Genomic DNA, 17,909 nt, shown 5'->3' on the forward strand with positions numbered 1-17,909 from the left:
TCAAAGGGAAAAGCCTACCCACGTCAACTCTGTCCGTCCCTCTCAAAATTTTAAAAACCTCTATCAAGTCCCCCCTCAACCTTCTACGCTCCAAAGAATAAAGACCCAACCTGTTCAACCTCTCTCTGTAGCCTAAGTGCTGAAACCCAGGCAACATTCTAGTAAATCTCCTCTGTACCCTCTCCATTTTATCGACATCCTTCCTATAATTTGGCGACCAGAACTGCACACCATACTCCAGATTCGGCCTCACCAATGCCCTGTACAATTTCAACATTACATCCCAACTTCTATACTCGATGCTCTGATTTATAAAGGCAAGCATACCAAACGCCTTCTTCACCACCCTATCCACATGAGATTCCACGTTCAGGGAACAATGCACAGTTATTCCCAGATCCCTCTGTTCCACTGCATTCCTCAATTCCCTACCATTTACCCTGTACGTCCTATTTTGATTTGTCCTACCAAAATGCAGCACCTCACACTTATCAGCATTAAACTCCATCTGCCATCTTTCAGCCCACCCTTCCAAAAGGCCCAAGTCTCTCTGTAGACTTTGAAAATCTACCTCACTATCAACTACTCCACCTATCTTAGTATCATCTGCATATTTACTAATCCAATTTGCCACACCATCATCCAGATCATTAATGTAAATGACAAACAACAGTGGACCCAACACAGATCCTTGGGGCACTCCACTAGACACTGGCCTCCAACCTGACATACAATTGTCAACCGTTACCCTCTGGTATCTCCCATTCAGCCATTGTTGAATCCATCTTGCAACCTCACTATTAATACCCAACGATTTAACCTTCTTAATCAACCTTCCATGTGGAACCTTGTCAAATGCCTTACTGAAGTCCATATAGACAACATCCACAGCCTTGCCCTTATCAATTTCCCTGGTAACCTCTTCAAAAAATTCAAGAAGATTAGTCAAACATGACCTTCCAGGCACAAATCCATGTTGACTGTTTCTAATCAGGCCTTGATTATCCAAATAATTATATATATTGTCCCTAAGTATCTTTTCCATTAATTTTCCCACCACAGACGTCAAACTAATAGGTCTATAATTGCTAGGTTTACTTTTAGAACCTTTTTTAAACAAAGGCACAACATGCGCAATGCGCCAATCTTCCGGCACCATCCCTGTTTCTAATGACGTTTGAAATATTTCCGTCATAGCCCCTGCTATTTCTGCACTAACTTCCCTCAATGTCCTAGGGAGTATCCTATCAGGACCTGGAGACTTATCCACTTTTATATTCTTCAAAAGTGTCCGTACCTCCTCTTCTTTAATCCTCCTAATTTCCATCACTACTCTACTTGTTTCGCTTACCTCACATAATTCAATATCCTTCTCCTCGGTAAATACCGAAGAAAAGAAATTGTTTAATATCTCCCCCATTTCTTCCGGCTCAGCACATAGCTGTCCACTCTGACTCTCTAATGGACCAATTTTATCCCTCACTATCCTTTTGCTATTGACATATCTGTAGAACCCCTTGGGGTTTACTTTTACATTACTTGCCAAAGCAGCCTCATATCTTTTTTTCGCTTTTCTAATTTCCTTTTTAAGATTCCTTTTACATTCTTTATATTCCTCAAGAACCTCATTTACTCCCTGCCGCTTATATTTATTGTATATCTCCCTCTTTTTCCGAACCAAGTGTCCAATTTCCCTGGAAAACCACGGCTCTTTCAAATTATTATTCTTTCCTTTCCACCGAACAGGGACATAAAGACTCTATACTCTCAAAATGTCACCTTTAAATATCCTCCATTTCTCTATTATATCCTTTTCATAAAACAACAATTTCCATTTCACTCCTTTTAAATCCTTTCTCATCTCCTCAAAATTAGCCTTTCTCCAATCCAAAATCTCAACCCTTGGTCCAGATTTGACCTTCTCCATAATGATATTGAAACTAATGGCATTATGATCACTAGACCCAAAGTGCTCCTCAACACATACCTCCGTCACCTGACCCATCTCATTTCCTAACAGGAGGTCCAACACTGCCCCTTCTCTGGTAGGCACCTCTACGTATTGCTGCAAAAAACTATCCTGCACACATTTTACAAACTCCAAACCATCCAGCCCTTTAACAGAATGTGATTCCCAGTCTATATACGGAAAATTGAAATCACCCACAATCACCACTCTGTGCTTACTACTAATATCTGCTATCTCCTTACATATTTGCTCTTCCAATTCTCGTTCCCTATTTGGCGGTCTATAATACACCCCTATAAGTGTTGCTAAACCTTTCTCATTTCTGAGTTCCACCCAAACAGCCTCCTTAATCGAGCCTTCTAGTCTGTCCTGCCAAAGCACTGCTGTGATATCCTCCCTGACAAGCAATGCAACACCCCCACCTCTTGCCCCTCCGATTCTATCACATCTGAAACAATGAAATCCTGGAATATTTAATTGCCAATCGCAACCCTCCTGCAACCATGTTTCACTGATCGCCACAACATCATACTTCCAGATGTCAATCCAGGCTCTAAGCTCATCCACCTTTCTTACAATGCTCCTAGCATTAAAATATACACATTTAAGGGACCCATCATTTCTTATTCTCAGTTTATTTCTTTTCCCTTCTTTCTCTCCTACATATTGGGTCTGAGTGTTTTCCTTTTCTGCCTCCTGCCTCACACACTGCCAATTAGCTATCTGTGTTTGAGTCCCTCCCCCCAACCGTACTAGTTTAAAGTCTCCGCAGTTATTTTAGCAAATCTCCCCGCCAGGATATTGGTTCCCCTCGGGTTCAGATGCAACCCATCCTTTTTGTACAGGTCATACTTCCCCCAGAAGAGGTCCCAATGATCCAGAAACTTGAAACCCTGCTCCCTGCACCAGTTCCTCAGCCACGTATTTATCCTCCACCTCACTCCATTCCTATTCTCACTATCGCGTGGCACAGGCAGTAAGCCTGAGATTATTACTTTGGAAGTCCTTTTTTTTAACTCTCTTCCTAGCCCCCTGAATTCTCCTTTCAGGACCTCTTCCCTTATCCTACCTATATTGTTGGTACCTATATGTACCACGACCTCTGGCTCCTCTCCCTCCCCTTTCAGGATATCCTGGACACGCTCAGACACATCCCGGACACCGGCACCAGGGAGGCAAACCACCATCCGGGTCTCCCGACTGCGTCCACAGAAACGCCTATCTGACCCCCTCACTATAGAGTCCCCTATTACTACTGCTCTCCTCTTCCTTTCCCTACCCTTCTGAGCAACAGGGCCGGACTCCTTGCCAGAGGCCCGGGCACCGTCGTTGCCCCCAGGTAGACTGTCCCCCCCAACAGTACTTAAACAGGAGTACTTATTTCCAAGGGGTACAGCCACCGGGGTACTCCCTAGTCCCTGCCTCTGTTCCTTGCCCCCCCTAACAGTGACCCACTTGTCTACCTCCCGTAGTCTAGGAGTGACCACCTCCCTGTAACTCCTATCTATAACCTCCTCACTCTCCCTGATCAGACGGAGGTCATCAATCTGCCGCTCCAGGTTCCTAATACGGTCCCTTAGGAGCCCCATCTCGTCACACCTGGCGCAGATGTGGATGTCTGGAAGACTATCAGACTCCCAGATTCCCCACATCTGACACCCAGAACAAAAAACTGCCCTGGCAGTCATACTCTCCAAAACAAAGCCCCGCGCTCGGTTACTAAACCTACCGCCCGGCCGCTACTCCAACCGCTCCAACCACCCACCCAAAAGAACTGAGTGATCTCCTGGGAGAGGCGAAAAACCGGATAAAAAACCCAGGCCAATTTGGGAAAAAATCCGGGAAATTCCTCTCCGACCCCAAGCTAGGCGATCGAAACTAGTCCGGGAGATCACACAGGTCTTACTCCTTACTATCCCCACACAATCCCCACACACTACTTCCCAAGTAACACAGCTTGGTGCTGCTACTGCTGCTTGCTGCTTGCTGCTGCTACTGCTGCTTGCTGCTGCTACTGCTGCTTGCTGCTTGCTGCTGCTGCTGATTGCTGCTGCTGCTACATTACTATACTATACAATACTATACTATACTATACTATACTATACTATACTATACTATACTATACTATACTATACTATACTATACTATACTATACTATACTATACTATACCATACATTACTATACTATACTATACTATACCATACATTACTATACTATACTATACTATACCATACATTACTATACTATACAACACTATACTACACCACACCATACCATACCTCTGTATATGTGCTCTGTAACACATGTTCTCCCTTCTCTCCCACAGAAGACTACCACAACCCGACAGCTGCCAAAGTCATTGGCAAATCCTGTGAATACAACAGTACCACGTACCAGCATGGCGAGATGTTTGTGGCAGAAGGACTGTTCTTGTCGCGACATCCCAACCAGTGTGCACAGTGTAGCTGCTCGGTAGGTGACGTTTCTCTCACGCAGCAGCACGGTGGTGCAGCTGGTAGAGTCGCTGCCTCATGGCGCCAGAGACCCAGGCTCCATCCTGTCCTATACAACACTCTACTATACTATACCACACCATACCATACCATACGGGTGCTGTCTGTACGGAGTTTGCACCTTCTCCCCGTGACCACGTGGGGCTTACCCTGGGTGCTCCGGTTTCCTCCCACACTCCAAAGGCGTACAAGTTTGTTGGATAATTGGCTTGGTATAAGTGTAAATTGTCACTGGTGAGTGTAGGATAGTGTTAGTCTGCGGGGATCGCTGGTCGGTGCAGACTCGATGGGCCCAAGTTCCTGCTTCCACGCTGTATCTCTAAACTAAACTAAACTAAACTAAACATAAAACTAGCTGCAATTTATTTTAAACCAATTCTAGGTGTACCTTTAAAGCTGGGCTCACAAGGAACTGCAGATGCTGGAATCTTGGTTGATTGATTGATTGATTGATCATAAGTGATAGGAGTAGAATTAGGCCATTCGGCCCATCAATGTCTACTCCGCCATTCAATTCATGGTTGATCTACCTCTCCCTCCTAACCCCATTCTCCTGCCTTCTCCCCAAAACCTCTGACACCCGCACTAATCAAGAATCTATCTCTGCATTAGATTGGAGGGATTGATCGATTGATTGATTAATACTGATTGATTGATACTTTGTCACATGTACCTGGTACAGTGAAATTCTTTGTTTTACACACAACGACACAATGTATGACAAGAATATTGGGCGCCCGACAAAGTTACAAAAGTGTCTTCATGGATCGGTGACGTTTTGGATCGGGACTCTTCTTCAGGCTGCTCGTAATAGTGGGGAGAAAGCTGGAAAAGAGATGGGGGCAGGACAAAGCCTAGCAAGTGACCCTGGATAATAACAGCAAGGCTTACAATGGGAATAGCCTGTTGTAACCCCAGGCAATACCGGCCCCCTGTTAGCTCGAGGTAACTTGAACCAACAGTGTGTTGGGCTAGACACACAATGCTGGAGTAACTCAGCGGGTCAGGCAGCATCTCTGGAGAGAAGGAATGGGTGACGTTTCGGGTCAAGACCCTTCTTCAGACTGGTGTCAGGGGAGGGGGCGGGACAAAGAGAGCATGTAGTCGGAGACAGTAAGATTGGTGGGAGAAGCGGGAAGGGGGAGGGGATGGAGAGGGAAAGCAAGGGCTATCTGAAGTTGGAGAAGTTAATGTTCAAACCGCTGGGGTGTAAGCTGCCCAAGCGAAATATGAGGTGCTGATCCTCCAATTTGCGCTGGGCCTCACTCTGACAATGGAGGAGGCCCAGGACAGAAAGGTCAGATTGGGAATGGGAGGGGGAGTTAAAGTGCTGAGCCACCGGGAGATCAAGTGGGTTAAGACGGACTGAGCGGAGGTGTTCAGTGAAACGATCACCGAGCTACGCTTGGTCTCGTCGATGTAGAGAAGTTGACACCTGGAACAGCAAGGGTAGACAGTGCTGTAGAAACAAAGAGCTGCAGATGCTGGTTTATACCAACGATAGACACAAAGTGCTGGAGTAAGTCGACGGGTTAGGCAGCATCTCTGGAGAACATTGATAGGTGACATTTCATGACAAGACCCTTCTTCAGACAGAAATCGACCCGAAATGTTGCCTATCCAAGTTCTCCAGAGATGCTGCCCGACCCGCTAAGTTACTCCAGCACTTTGTGTCCTGTTGTGTATTAACCAGCATCTTTTGGGTCGAGACCCTTCTTCAGTCTGAAGAAGGGTCTCGACCCGAAACGTCACCCATTCCTTCTCTCCAGAGATGCTGCCTGTCCCGCTGAAATACTCCAGCATTTTGCGCCTACCTTCAATTTAAACCAACATCTGCAGTTTTTTTCTTACACATCTGCAGTCTGATAAAGAGTCCAAGAAGAAGGGTCCCGACCCAAAGCGTCACCTATCCAAGATCTCCAGAGATGCTGCCTGACCCGCTGAGTTACTCCAGCACTCTGTGAAACGTCACCTATCCATGTTCTCCAGAGATGTTGCCTGACCCGCTGAGTTACTCCAGCACTCTGTGAATCGTCACCTATCCAAGATCTCCAGAGATGCAACCTGACCCGCTGAGTTACTCCAGCACTCTGTGAAACGTCACCTATCCATGTTCTCCAGAGATGTTGCCTGACCCGCTGAGTTACTCCAGCACTCTGTGAAACGTCACCTATCCATGTTCTCCAGAGATGCTGCCTGACCCGCTGAGTTACTCCAGCACTCTGTGAAACGTCACCTATCCGTGTCCTCCAGAGATGTTGCCTGACCCGCTGAGTTACTCCAGCACTCTGTGAAACGTCACCTATCCGTGTCCTCCAGAGATGTTGCCTGACCCGCTGAGTTACTCCAGCACGCTTGTCTCTTTGAAAGGTGTCAGGGGTTATGGGGAGAATGGGGTTAGGAATATGAGATCGTTCAGCCATGATCGAATGGTAGAATAGACTTGATGGGGCGAATGGCCTAATTCTGCCCCTAGAACCTATGGCATTATGAAAGATAGCAAGATAGCGTGCGTTTGGAGTGAGATCCAATGTTCTAATCTTGGTTAGCTCTGAAGCAATGGGACTAGGGCGGGGGGGAGGGGGGGGGGGGGTGGTGGGAGGGGGAGTTGGGTAATGATTTTTTTTGGGGCGTAGGGGTGTGGGGGATTGAGATAACTTAATTCAAGGCTCCAGACGGAGTGGGTGGGAGTCGAGCTGCGTGCGTTCCCAGGCTGAACAATTGTCGCAGGTCCACTGCTCCAAGCTCGCCTTTGGCCAAGCGCACACATCGCCTTGTGGTGATGTATTGTGAGATTGTTTTCCACTCGTCGGGGAGTCGCGATGCCAAACGGACGGCGCCAGATGGATAGAAACATTTCACGTCAGGCAGACTGTTAGCGAGTTGGCATTCCACCACTTTCTTTATTTATTTTTCTCCCTCCAACCACTTAATATTTATTTTTGCACGAAAGGTGCATATTAAACACTCTTCCCACATGGATAAGTGATTCTTTTTTTTTTTTTTTTAAAGAAAAACCTCCAAAAACTTTAAAAGAAAAATCTCCCGTTGACAGCAAGTCGAAAAATAAACCGCGCAGAAGGAATAAACTGACCTTTTATATAACGCAATGTTTATTAACTTTTCTTTTTTGGGGGGTTTTGAGTTAATTGAAGTTTGGCACTTGGCTGAGGTTTTTAGCAATCGTCAGATGCAATAGGCAGCGAAAAGAAAAAAAAACCCAACAAATCAAAAGAGATGTAGATTTTATTTTAATTTTAAAACCCCCCAAAAAAAGATTATTCTTGAAAAAAAAAAGCAAGAGAACATAGACAATTGACAATAGACAATAGGTGCAGGAGGAGACCATTCGGCCCTTCGAGCCAGCACCGCCATTCAATCTGATCATGGCTGATCATTCACAATCAGTACCCCGTTCCTGCCTTCTCCCCATACCCCCTGACTCCGCTATCCTTAAGAGCTCTATCCAGCTCTCTCTTGAATGCATTCAGAGAATTGGCCTCCACTGCCTTCTGAGGCAGAGAATTCCACAGATTCACAACTCTCTGACTGAAAAAGTTTTTCCTCATCTCAGTTCTAAATGGCCTACCCCTTATTCTTAAACTGTGGCCCCTGGTTCTGGACTCCCCCAACATTGGGAACATGTTTCCTGCCTCTAACGTGTCCAACCCCTTAATAATCTTATACGTTTTGATAAGATCTCCTCTCATCCTTCTAGATTCCAGTGTATACAAGCCTAGTCGCTCCAGTCTTTCAACATATGACAGTCCCGCCATTCCGGGAATTAACCTAGTAAACCTACGCTGCACGCCCTCAATAGCAAGAATATCCTTCCTCAAATTTGGAGACCAAAACTGCACACAGTACTCCAGGTGCGGTCTCACTAGGGCCCCTGTACAACTGCAGAAGGGCCTCTTTGCTCCTATACTCAACTATGAGCCAAGATTGGGTCATGTTGGCTGCGAGCCGCGACTGTGGACGCATCGCTGAGAACAGTTATTCTCTGCAGCTCTCTGCACCTCTGATCAAAATCCAAAGTCACGTCAACACTTTTAGAAAGGGAAATAAAAACACCAAATGGGATTACGTTTCTACGCAAAAGCATGATCCCTCCAGTATTTGTAAAGGTCTCGCTGTAACAGCGGGGCGTGAAAAGTAGACTCGATGACAATTCGTCCCAAATTCTTGTCTCAATGGATCTGGACAAGTCAACGATATTGTCCAGCAATGGATCGCCTTGCTTCAAATGCAACATAACATTGTTTCCCCACGATTGAGCATTCGAAACGTTGCTGGGGCCAAGGGAAGGTAGATGAAGAAATATTTTGCAGCTCTAATAGACAACCCCATTCTTCTATCATTCCAGACACTCGGACCACCTTTGGTCGGACTTTGCTGGCTTTACCTTGCACTAAAAACGTTATTCCCTTATCCTGTCGCTGTACACCGTGACTGGCTGGATTGTGTATCGTGTGTTGAGTTACTCCAGCAATTTTGTGCCGGCCTTCGATTTAAACCAGCAATCTGCAGTTCCTTCCTGCATGTGTTGTCTTTCCACCAGTAGGCACAAAATGCTGGACTAACTCAGTAGGTCAGGCAGCATCTCTGGAGAGGAAGAAATGGGTGACGTTTCTGGTCGAGACCCGAAGGCCTGAAGAAAGGTCTCGACCCGAAACGTCACCCATTCCTTCTCTCCCGAGATGCCGCCTGTCCCGCTGAGTTACTCCAGCATTTTGCGAATAAATACCTTCGATTTGTACCAGCAGCTGCAGTTATTTTCTTACACTTCTTCAGACTGGTGTCAGGGGAGTGGGCAGGACAGAGGTAGAATGTAGTCAGAGACAGGAAGACTGGTGGGAGAACTGGGAAGGGGGAGGGGATGAAGAGAGAGGGAAAGCAGGGGCTATTTGAAGTGTCTTTCCACTGACTGATTAGCACGTAACAAGAGCTTTTCACTGTACCTCGGTACACATGATAATAAATTAAACTAAACTAAACAATACGATTCTAGACTATCTCCAATCTTTATCCCATCTCCTCTTGAAGCTCCTGACCCCTGTTGGGATATAGGTGCAAGCAATTGTATGGTAGAGTCAAAAGAAGGTTTACCAGAACGCTGCCCGGAGTAGGTTTTGAGTTTAGTTTACTGTCACCTGTACCGAGGTACAGTGCAAAGCTTTTGTGGCGTGCTAACCAGTCAGCGGAAAGACAATCGAGCCGTCCACAGTGTGCAGATACATGATAAAGGGAATAACGTGAATAACGTTTAGTGCAAGGTAAAGTCCGATCAAAGATAGTCCGAGGGTCTCCAATGAGGTAGATAGTAGTTCAGCACCGCTCACTGGTTGTGGTAGGACGGTTCAGTTGCCTGACAACAGCTGGGAAGAAACTGATCAGTCTGAAGAAGGATCTCGACCCGAAACGTCACCCATTCCCTCTCTCCTAGATGCTGCCTGACCCGCTGAGTTACTCCAGCATTTTGTGATACCTATGGTGAAAGAATGGGTTGACTGGGCTTGCATTCACTGGAATTTAGAAGGATGAGAGGGGATCTTATAGAAACATTTAAAATTCTTAAGGGATTGGACAGGCTAGATGCTGGAAAAATGGTCCCGATGTTGGGGGAGTCCAGAACCAAGGGTTACAGTTTAAGAATAAGGGGTAGGCCATTTAGAACGGAGATGAGGAAACACTTTTTCACTCAGAGAGTTGTAAATCTGTGGAATTCTCTGCCTCAGAAGGCAGTGGAGGCCAATTCTCTGAATGCATTCAAGAGAGAGCTGTTAAGGATAGCGGAGTCAGGGGGTATGGGGAGAAAGCAGGATCGAGGTACTGATTGAGAATGATCAGCCATGATCACATTGAATGGTGGTGCTGGCTCGAAGGGCCAAATGGCCTCCTCCTGCACCTATTGTCTATTGTCTATTGTCTAATCCAGGCGGTCACAGGGAGTACGTACAAACTCCACACAGGCAGCACCCGTCGTCAGGATCGAACCCAGGTCTCTGGCGCTATATCATGTATATCTGGCGGCACGGTGGCGCAGCGGTAGAGTTGCTGCCTTACAGCGAATGCAGCGCCGGAGACTCAGGTTCGATCCCGACTACGGGCGCCGTCTGTACGGAGTTTGTACGTTCTCCCCGTGACGTGCGTGGGTTTTCTCCGAGATCTTCGGTTTCCTCCCACACTCCAAAGACGCACAGGTTTGTAGGTTAATCGGCTGGGCAAAATGTAAAAAAAAAAAAAAGAATTGTCCCTTGTGGGTGTAGGATAGTGTTAGTGTGCGGGGATCGCTGGGCGGCGCGGACCCGGTGGGCCGAAGGGCCTGTTTCTGCGCTGTATCTCTAAATCTAAATCTAAAATCTCATATCTTGTTTTTTTCAGCAGTGGGTATTACAATTATTTGCTGATCCAGTATGTTGGTTTGTAGGTGTATATATAACCATGTCAATAGGATGAGCATTTAATTATAAAGAGTACTTAAAAAAGCACATACATACAGAATAACTGCTAAATTAGCTGATTACATGAACCATGTGAATGATTACAATGTTGATCCACTAACCTTTGGAAATTATACAAATTACTGAATATTCTGTTTATGTTCATTTTCTGTCTGTTTTTTTTTTAAAAAAGGATTGATGGCACTCAACGTTTACATCTATTAAGAAATATATTTCCTGGAATTTCATTTGGCTCAAATCTTGGATTGGATTTAGTGGCAGGCTTTCATACTTTCATGAGCTCTGGGAGCAGAATTGGGCCATTCGGCCCATCAAGTCTACTCCGCCGTTCAATCATGGCTGGTCTATTTTTCCCTCTCAACCCCATTCTCCTGCCTTCTCCCCATAACCCTTGACACCCGTACTAATCAAGAATCTATCTATCTCTGCCTTAATGTCATTTGACGGCCTCCACAGCCTTCTGTGGCAATGAATTCCCCAGATTCGTCGCCCTCTGACTAAAGAAGTTCTTTCTCATCTCTTTTCTAAAGGTACGTCATTTTATCCCGAGGCTGTGCCCTCTGGTCCCAGACTTTCCCATTAGTGGAAACATCCTCTCCACATCCACTCTATCCAGGCCTTTCTACCGTGCTCATTTGTAATTTTGAATTTTACTTAGCGCTAAGGAAAAAGATCACTGGAGGAACAGAATCCATGGTAGAGCTAACTTTGAGTTGTCCTGGATTGCTTTGAAACTTAATCACATTGTATAATTTAATGATTTTGTTGCATTGATTTAATGCTGCAATTTGACAGTAGAGTCGGAGAGTCAGTCACTTTTAAGAAAGAAATTATAGTTAATTGGAAACCTTGGAAGTGTGTCAGGATTTATAAATTCCTGCTAACTTTAGGTTTTATGTTCTAATAATGGGATATACAGTATGGAAACAAGCCCTACAAGTCAAATAGTCCATGACGCCGAAAATGTTCCATCCGACATACCTTCCATTGACTCCATTAATACCTCACGCTGCCTTGGCAAGGCCAGCAGCATTATCAAGGACAATGATTCCTCCCACACTCCAAAGGCAAACAGGTTTGTAGGTTGCTATTGAGGGCGTGCAGCGTAGGTTTACTAGGTTAATTCCCGGAATGGCGGGACTATCATATGTTGAAAGACTGGAGCGACTAGGCTTCTATACACTGGAATTTAGAAGGATGAGAGGAGATCTTATCGAAACGTATAAGATTATTAAGGGGTTGGGCACGTTAGAGGCAGGAAACATGTTCCCAATGTTGGGGGAGTCCAGAACAAGGGGCCACGGTTTAAGAATAAGGGGTAGGCCATTTAGAACTGAGATGAGGATAAACTTTTTCAGTCAGAGAGTTGTGAATCTGTGGAATTCTTTGCCTCAGAAGGCAGTGGAGGTCAATTCTCTGAATGCATTCAAGAGAGAGCTGGATAGAGCTCTTAAGGATAGCGGAGTCAGGGGGTATGGGGAGAAGGCAGGAACGGGGTACTGATTGAGAATGATCAGCCATGATCACATTGAATGGTGGTGCTGGCTCGAAGGGCCGAATGGCCTCCTCCTGCACCTATTGTCTATTGTCTATTGTCTCTTGTTAATTGGCTTGGTAGAATTGTAAATTGGCCCTAGTGTGTGTAAGTGTGTGGGGATCGCTGGTCAGCGAGGATCCGATGGGCCGAAGGGCCTGTTTCCGCCTTCCTAAACTAATATCTCTATACTAAACTAAACTAAACTGAAATGTCTGTCCCCTCACGAACAAGGGTGGAGTTTATTGTAAACATAGAGCATAGAACAGAACAGCACAGCTCAGGAACAGGCGTTTCAGCCCACAATGTCTTTGCTGAAAATGATGCTGAGACCAACTTATTATCGAAAAAGTGCTCGAGTAACTCAGCGGGTTCTCCATCTCTGGAGAACACCTTGCATCAGGATCCTTCCTCAGACAACTCTTATCTGCCTATACATGATCCATGTCCCTCCATTCTCTGCATGTCCACGTACCTATCCAAAGGTCATGTCGTAAGTGATGGGAGCAGAATTAGGCCATTCGGCCCATCGAGTCTACTACGCCATTCGGTCGTGGCTGATCTATCTCTCCCTCCTAACCCCATTCTCCTGCCTTCTCCCCGTAACCCCTGGCGCCTGTACTAATCAAGAATCTGTCTATCTCTGCCTTAAAAATATCCACTGACTTGGCCTCCACAGCCTTCTGTGGCACAGAATTCCACAGATTCACCAAGTCTCTTAAATGCCACTATCGTATCTATCTCAACCACCCCCTTCGTTACTGTGTTCCACTTTGTGTGTAAAAACTTTCTCAGAAGAATTTGATGTTGAGGGGATATGCATTCCTACCACTGTGTGGTGTAAAACCTTGGCACATGTTTCAGTCAAGGAATAGGTGAAACTGTGTTAATGTTGGTTTATTGGCATTTAAAATATCACTTTCAGCAATTTTGACCGTGTACTGCTAAGCCCACTGATATTTTCTCCCTGTGTCATAGGGATTATGTGTCGAAATGCTGTCTCTCTCTTTGTGGAAGTTACAATAACGTGCTTCTATTGATCCGACAGAAAGCAGTTCCATTAAATGTTAAATAAATTAATTAAATAGAATGCAAGATGGCGGCCAAGCCAGGCGACTCTCTCTGTGTGTGTGCTGGTCCCAGAAGTGGATCTGCAATCACTCATTACAATCGCTCAGCTCTTTTAAGCCTAAACTCCAACAGCAGCACTTAGTCGTAGAGTCGTAGTCATGGAGTGATGCACTGTGGAAACAGGCCCTTCGGCCCAACTTGCCCACACCGGCCAATAATGTCCCAGCTACCCTAGTCCCACTTGCCTGCGCTTGGTCCATATCCCTCCAAACCTGTCCTATCCATGTACCTGTCCAACTGTGTCTTAAACGATGTGAATCTGTCTATCTCTGCCTTAAAAATATCCACTGACTTGGCCTCCACAGCCGTCTGTGGCACAGAATTCCACAGATTCACCAAGTCTCTTAAATGCCACTATCGTATCTATCTAGAATCTAGAATCTGTCTATCTCTGCCTTAAACTACCTCCTCTAGCAGCTCGTTCCATACACCCACCACCCTCTGTGTGAAAAAGTTTACCCCTCGGATTCCTATTAAATCTTTTCCCCTTCACCTTGAACCTATGTCCTCTGGTTCTCGATTTCCCTACTCTGGGTAAAAGACTTTGTGCTTCTACCCGGTCTATTCCTCTCGTGATTCCTCTCGTAAACCTTTTCTGAACCCTTTCAAGCTTGACAATATCTTTCCTATAACATGGTGCCCAGAACTGAACACAAAATTCTAAATGTGGTCTCACGAGCGTCTTATACAACTGCAGCATGACCTCCCAACTTCTATACTTAAATATTTCTTACCTAAACGTTATTCCCTTTATCATGCATCATTACACTGTGGACGGCTCGATTGTAATCATGTATTGTCTTTCCGCTGACTGGACCTCGGTACACGTGACAATAAACTAAACTAAACTAGAAACCTGACATGAGTGGCGCAGCGGTAGAGTTGCTGCCTTACCGTGCCAGAGGTCCGGGTTCCATCCTGATTGCGGATGCTTGTTTGTACGGAGTTTGTACGTTCTCCCCGTGACCTGCATGGGTTTTCTCCGAGATCTTGGAGACGCACAAGTTTGTTGATTAAGAGGGTTGGCGTAAATGTAAGGTGCCCCTAGTGTGTGGAGGGTAGTGTTAATGTGCAAGGATCATAAGGAACAGGAGTAGAATTAGGCCATTCGGCCCATCGAGCCTACTCCGCCATTCAATCATGGCTGATCTGTCTCTCCCTCCTAACCCCATTCCCTTGCCTTCTCCCCATAACCTCTGACACCCGTACTAATCTACAATCTATTTATTTCTGCCTTAAATATAGCCACTGACGTGGCCTCCACAGCCTTCTGTGGCAAAGAATCCCACAGATTCGCCACCCTCTGACGAAAGAAATTCCTCCTCATCACCTTCCTAAAAGAACGTCCTTTAATTCTGAGGCTGTGGTCCTAGACTCTCCCACTAGTGGAAGCATCCTCTCCACATCCACAGATTCACCACCCTGGTCTGCTTGAATATGTTTTCATGTGCGTATTCTATCTGTGGTGGCAGATTCCAAAGACCTTCACACTGCTCACGATAAAACTGACAAACTTACCATTGATTGAGAATCAAAACAGATGCCAGCAAAGTATTCGATTCACGTTGCAGTCGAACAACATCATTTCAGATGCAGGAGAGATTTTACATGGTGGACCTATCATTTACCACGGGTGTTATAAAAAGTGAAGTTGTAGAAATAATGATTTGTCTAGAAATAATTTGTTGAGAAAACAGTGGAGTCTTATTGTAGGAATGGGGATAAATGTTGGGAAATGTGGTTTAGTCCTAGACTCTCCCACGTACACACCTCCAGTTTATATATTGCCTCCACCACCACCCCAGGCTTGGGAAGGTGTGATCTGAATGAGGGATACAATGTGGAGAACTGTGGAACTGGTTAGACGAGTGGGGGAGGGGGTGGGGGAGGAAGGGGGCAAGTGGGGGAGGGTCGAATGCAGATTCGTTCGAATTGTGGCCTCGAAAATGTTCATGTTTTATTTTTATTTTCCCAAAGGAAGGAAACGTGTACTGTGGGCTGAGAACCTGCCCAAAACTGACCTGTCAATTCCCAATCTCCACGCCCGATTCCTGTTGTCAGGTTTGCCGAGGTAATTTCAACATCTTCACATTGTGTACGTAGAACATGGAACACACAGAAACATAGAAAATAGGTGCAGGAGGAGGCCATTTGGCCCTTCGAGCCAGCACCGCCATTCATTGTGATCATCCACAATCAGTAACCCGTGCCTGTCTTCTCTCCATATCCCTTGATTCCGCTAGCCCCTAGAGCTCTATCTATCTCTCTCTTAAATCCATCCAGTGAATTGGCCTCCGCTGCCCTCTGTGGCAGAGAATTCCACAAATTCCTCTGGGTGAAAAAGTTTTTTTCTCATCTCAGTTTTAAATGGCCTCCCCTTTATTCTTAGACTGTGTGGCCCCTGGTTCTAGACTCCCCAATATTGGGAACATTTTTCCTGCATCTAGCTTGTCCAGTACTTTTATAATTTTATACGTTTCAATCAGATCCCCTCTCATCCTTCTAAGTTCCAGTGACTGTCATCGTGCCGCACGGCACAGGAACTGGTCCTTCGGCCCATAAGATGGGCACAAAATGCTGGAGTAACTCAGCGGGTCAAGCAGCATCTCTGGAGAGAAGGAATGGGTGAATGGGTGAAGGAATGGGTCACCCATTCCTCCTCTCCAGAGATGCTGCCTGTCCCGCTGAGTTACTCCAGCATTTTGTGTCTATCTTCGGTATAAACCAGCATCTGCAGTTCCTTCCGACACCTCTGGTCCCATAATACCTGCGCCGGCACGGTGGCGCGGTGGTAGAGTTGCTGCCTCACAGCGCCAGAGACCCGGGTTCGATCCTGACTACGGGTGCTGTCTGTACGAAGTTTGTACGTTCTCCCTGTGACCGCGTGGGTTTTCTCTGGCTCCTCTGATTTCCTCCCGCACTCCAAAGACGTGCAGGTTTGCAGGATAATTGGCTTCTGTAAATTGTAAATTGTCCCTAGTGTGCACTAGTGTGCGGGGATCGCTGGTCAGCACGGAACCGGTGGGCTAAAGGGCCTGATTCCGTGCTGTATCTCTAAAGTCTAAAGATGCCTTGGGCCAGAACAATTGGTGCTTCACACTTGACCAGATAGAGGTGTGCACGGGGCAAACATGCGGACCATAGACACAAAATGCCGGAGTAACTCAGCGGGGCAGGCAACATCTCTGGAGAGAAGGAATGGGCAATGTTTCGGGTCGAGACCCTTCTTCAGTCTGAAGGATGTTTCGACCCGAAACGTCACCCATTCCTTCTCTCCAGAGATGTCTGAAGAAGGGTCTCGACCCGAAACGCCACCCATTCCTTCTCTCCAGAGATGACTGAAGAAGGGTCTCGACCCGAAACGCCACCCATTCCTTCTCTCCAGAGATGATGCCTGTCCCGCTGAGTTACTCCAGCATTTTGTGTCTATCTTCGATTTAAGCCAGCATCTGCAGTTCCTTCCTACACAACCTGTGGACCATAGTCTCTTGCTGAAGCAAGGACAAACGTCTGCCACTTCTGCGTACCATTGTCGCGTCGAGCGCTAAAGCGGGCTCATTTCAGTTGTCAAACGTTGCGTGGTGCGCCCTCTTCCACTAAAAAGCCGCTGCATATCGTGTTTCTGAAGATCTGTTTTCAATAACAGGGGAAGGAGAGCCCTCCTGGGACACAACAGATGCCGGCATCTTCCACCCACCATCCAACAGAGAAGCGGTAAGGTACCACAAAGCAAATACAAACCATCGAACGCATTCCCCCCAGTTTAGGAGTCAAGAGTCAGGAGTGGTTTATTGTCGTGTGTCCCAGATGGAACAATGACATTCCTACTCACAGCAGCACAACAGAATGTGTAAACATAGTACACTGCCAACTATATGCTCCGGTTTCTTCCCACACTCCAAAGACGTACAGGTTTGTAGGTTAATTGGCTTGGTAAAATTGTAAGATTGTAAGTGTATGTAGGATGTCATGGGCCTCCTCCAGTGCCATAGTGAGGCCCACCGGAAATTGGAGGAACAGCACCTCATATTTCGCTTGGGCAGCTTGCAGCCCAGTGGTATGAACATCGACTTCACCAACTTTAGATAGTTCCTCTGTCCCTCTCTTCCCCTCCCCCTTCCCAGATCTCCCTCTATCCTCCTCTCTCCACCTCTATCCTTCCTTTATCCCGCCCCCCTGACATCAGTCTGAAGAAGGGTATCGACCCGAAACGTCGCCCGTTCCTTCTCTCCTGAGATGCTGCCTGACCCGCTGAGTTACTCCAGCATTTTGTGAATAAATACCTAGGATAGTATTA

The 17,909-nt window shown here is 46.3% G+C and overlaps 1 protein-coding gene across 1 annotated transcript in view; it reads left to right on the forward strand.

Moving 5' to 3' along the window:
• chrdl2 (chordin-like 2) overlaps positions 1 to 17,909 on the forward strand; it is a 69,726-nt gene that overhangs the window by 28,322 nt on the left and 23,495 nt on the right. The window contains exons 5-7 of the mRNA XM_078412040.1: positions 4,297 to 4,442; positions 15,590 to 15,683; positions 17,259 to 17,326. Of these exons, the coding sequence (XP_078268166.1) occupies positions 4,297 to 4,442; positions 15,590 to 15,683; positions 17,259 to 17,326 (308 nt within the window). The remainder of the gene's footprint in view (positions 1 to 4,296; positions 4,443 to 15,589; positions 15,684 to 17,258; positions 17,327 to 17,909) is intronic.

The sequence above is a fragment of the Rhinoraja longicauda genome, chromosome 15 (genome assembly GCF_053455715.1).
Source record: "Rhinoraja longicauda isolate Sanriku21f chromosome 15, sRhiLon1.1, whole genome shotgun sequence".
In the NCBI taxonomy this organism is placed as follows: Eukaryota; Metazoa; Chordata; class Chondrichthyes; order Rajiformes; family Arhynchobatidae; genus Rhinoraja; species Rhinoraja longicauda.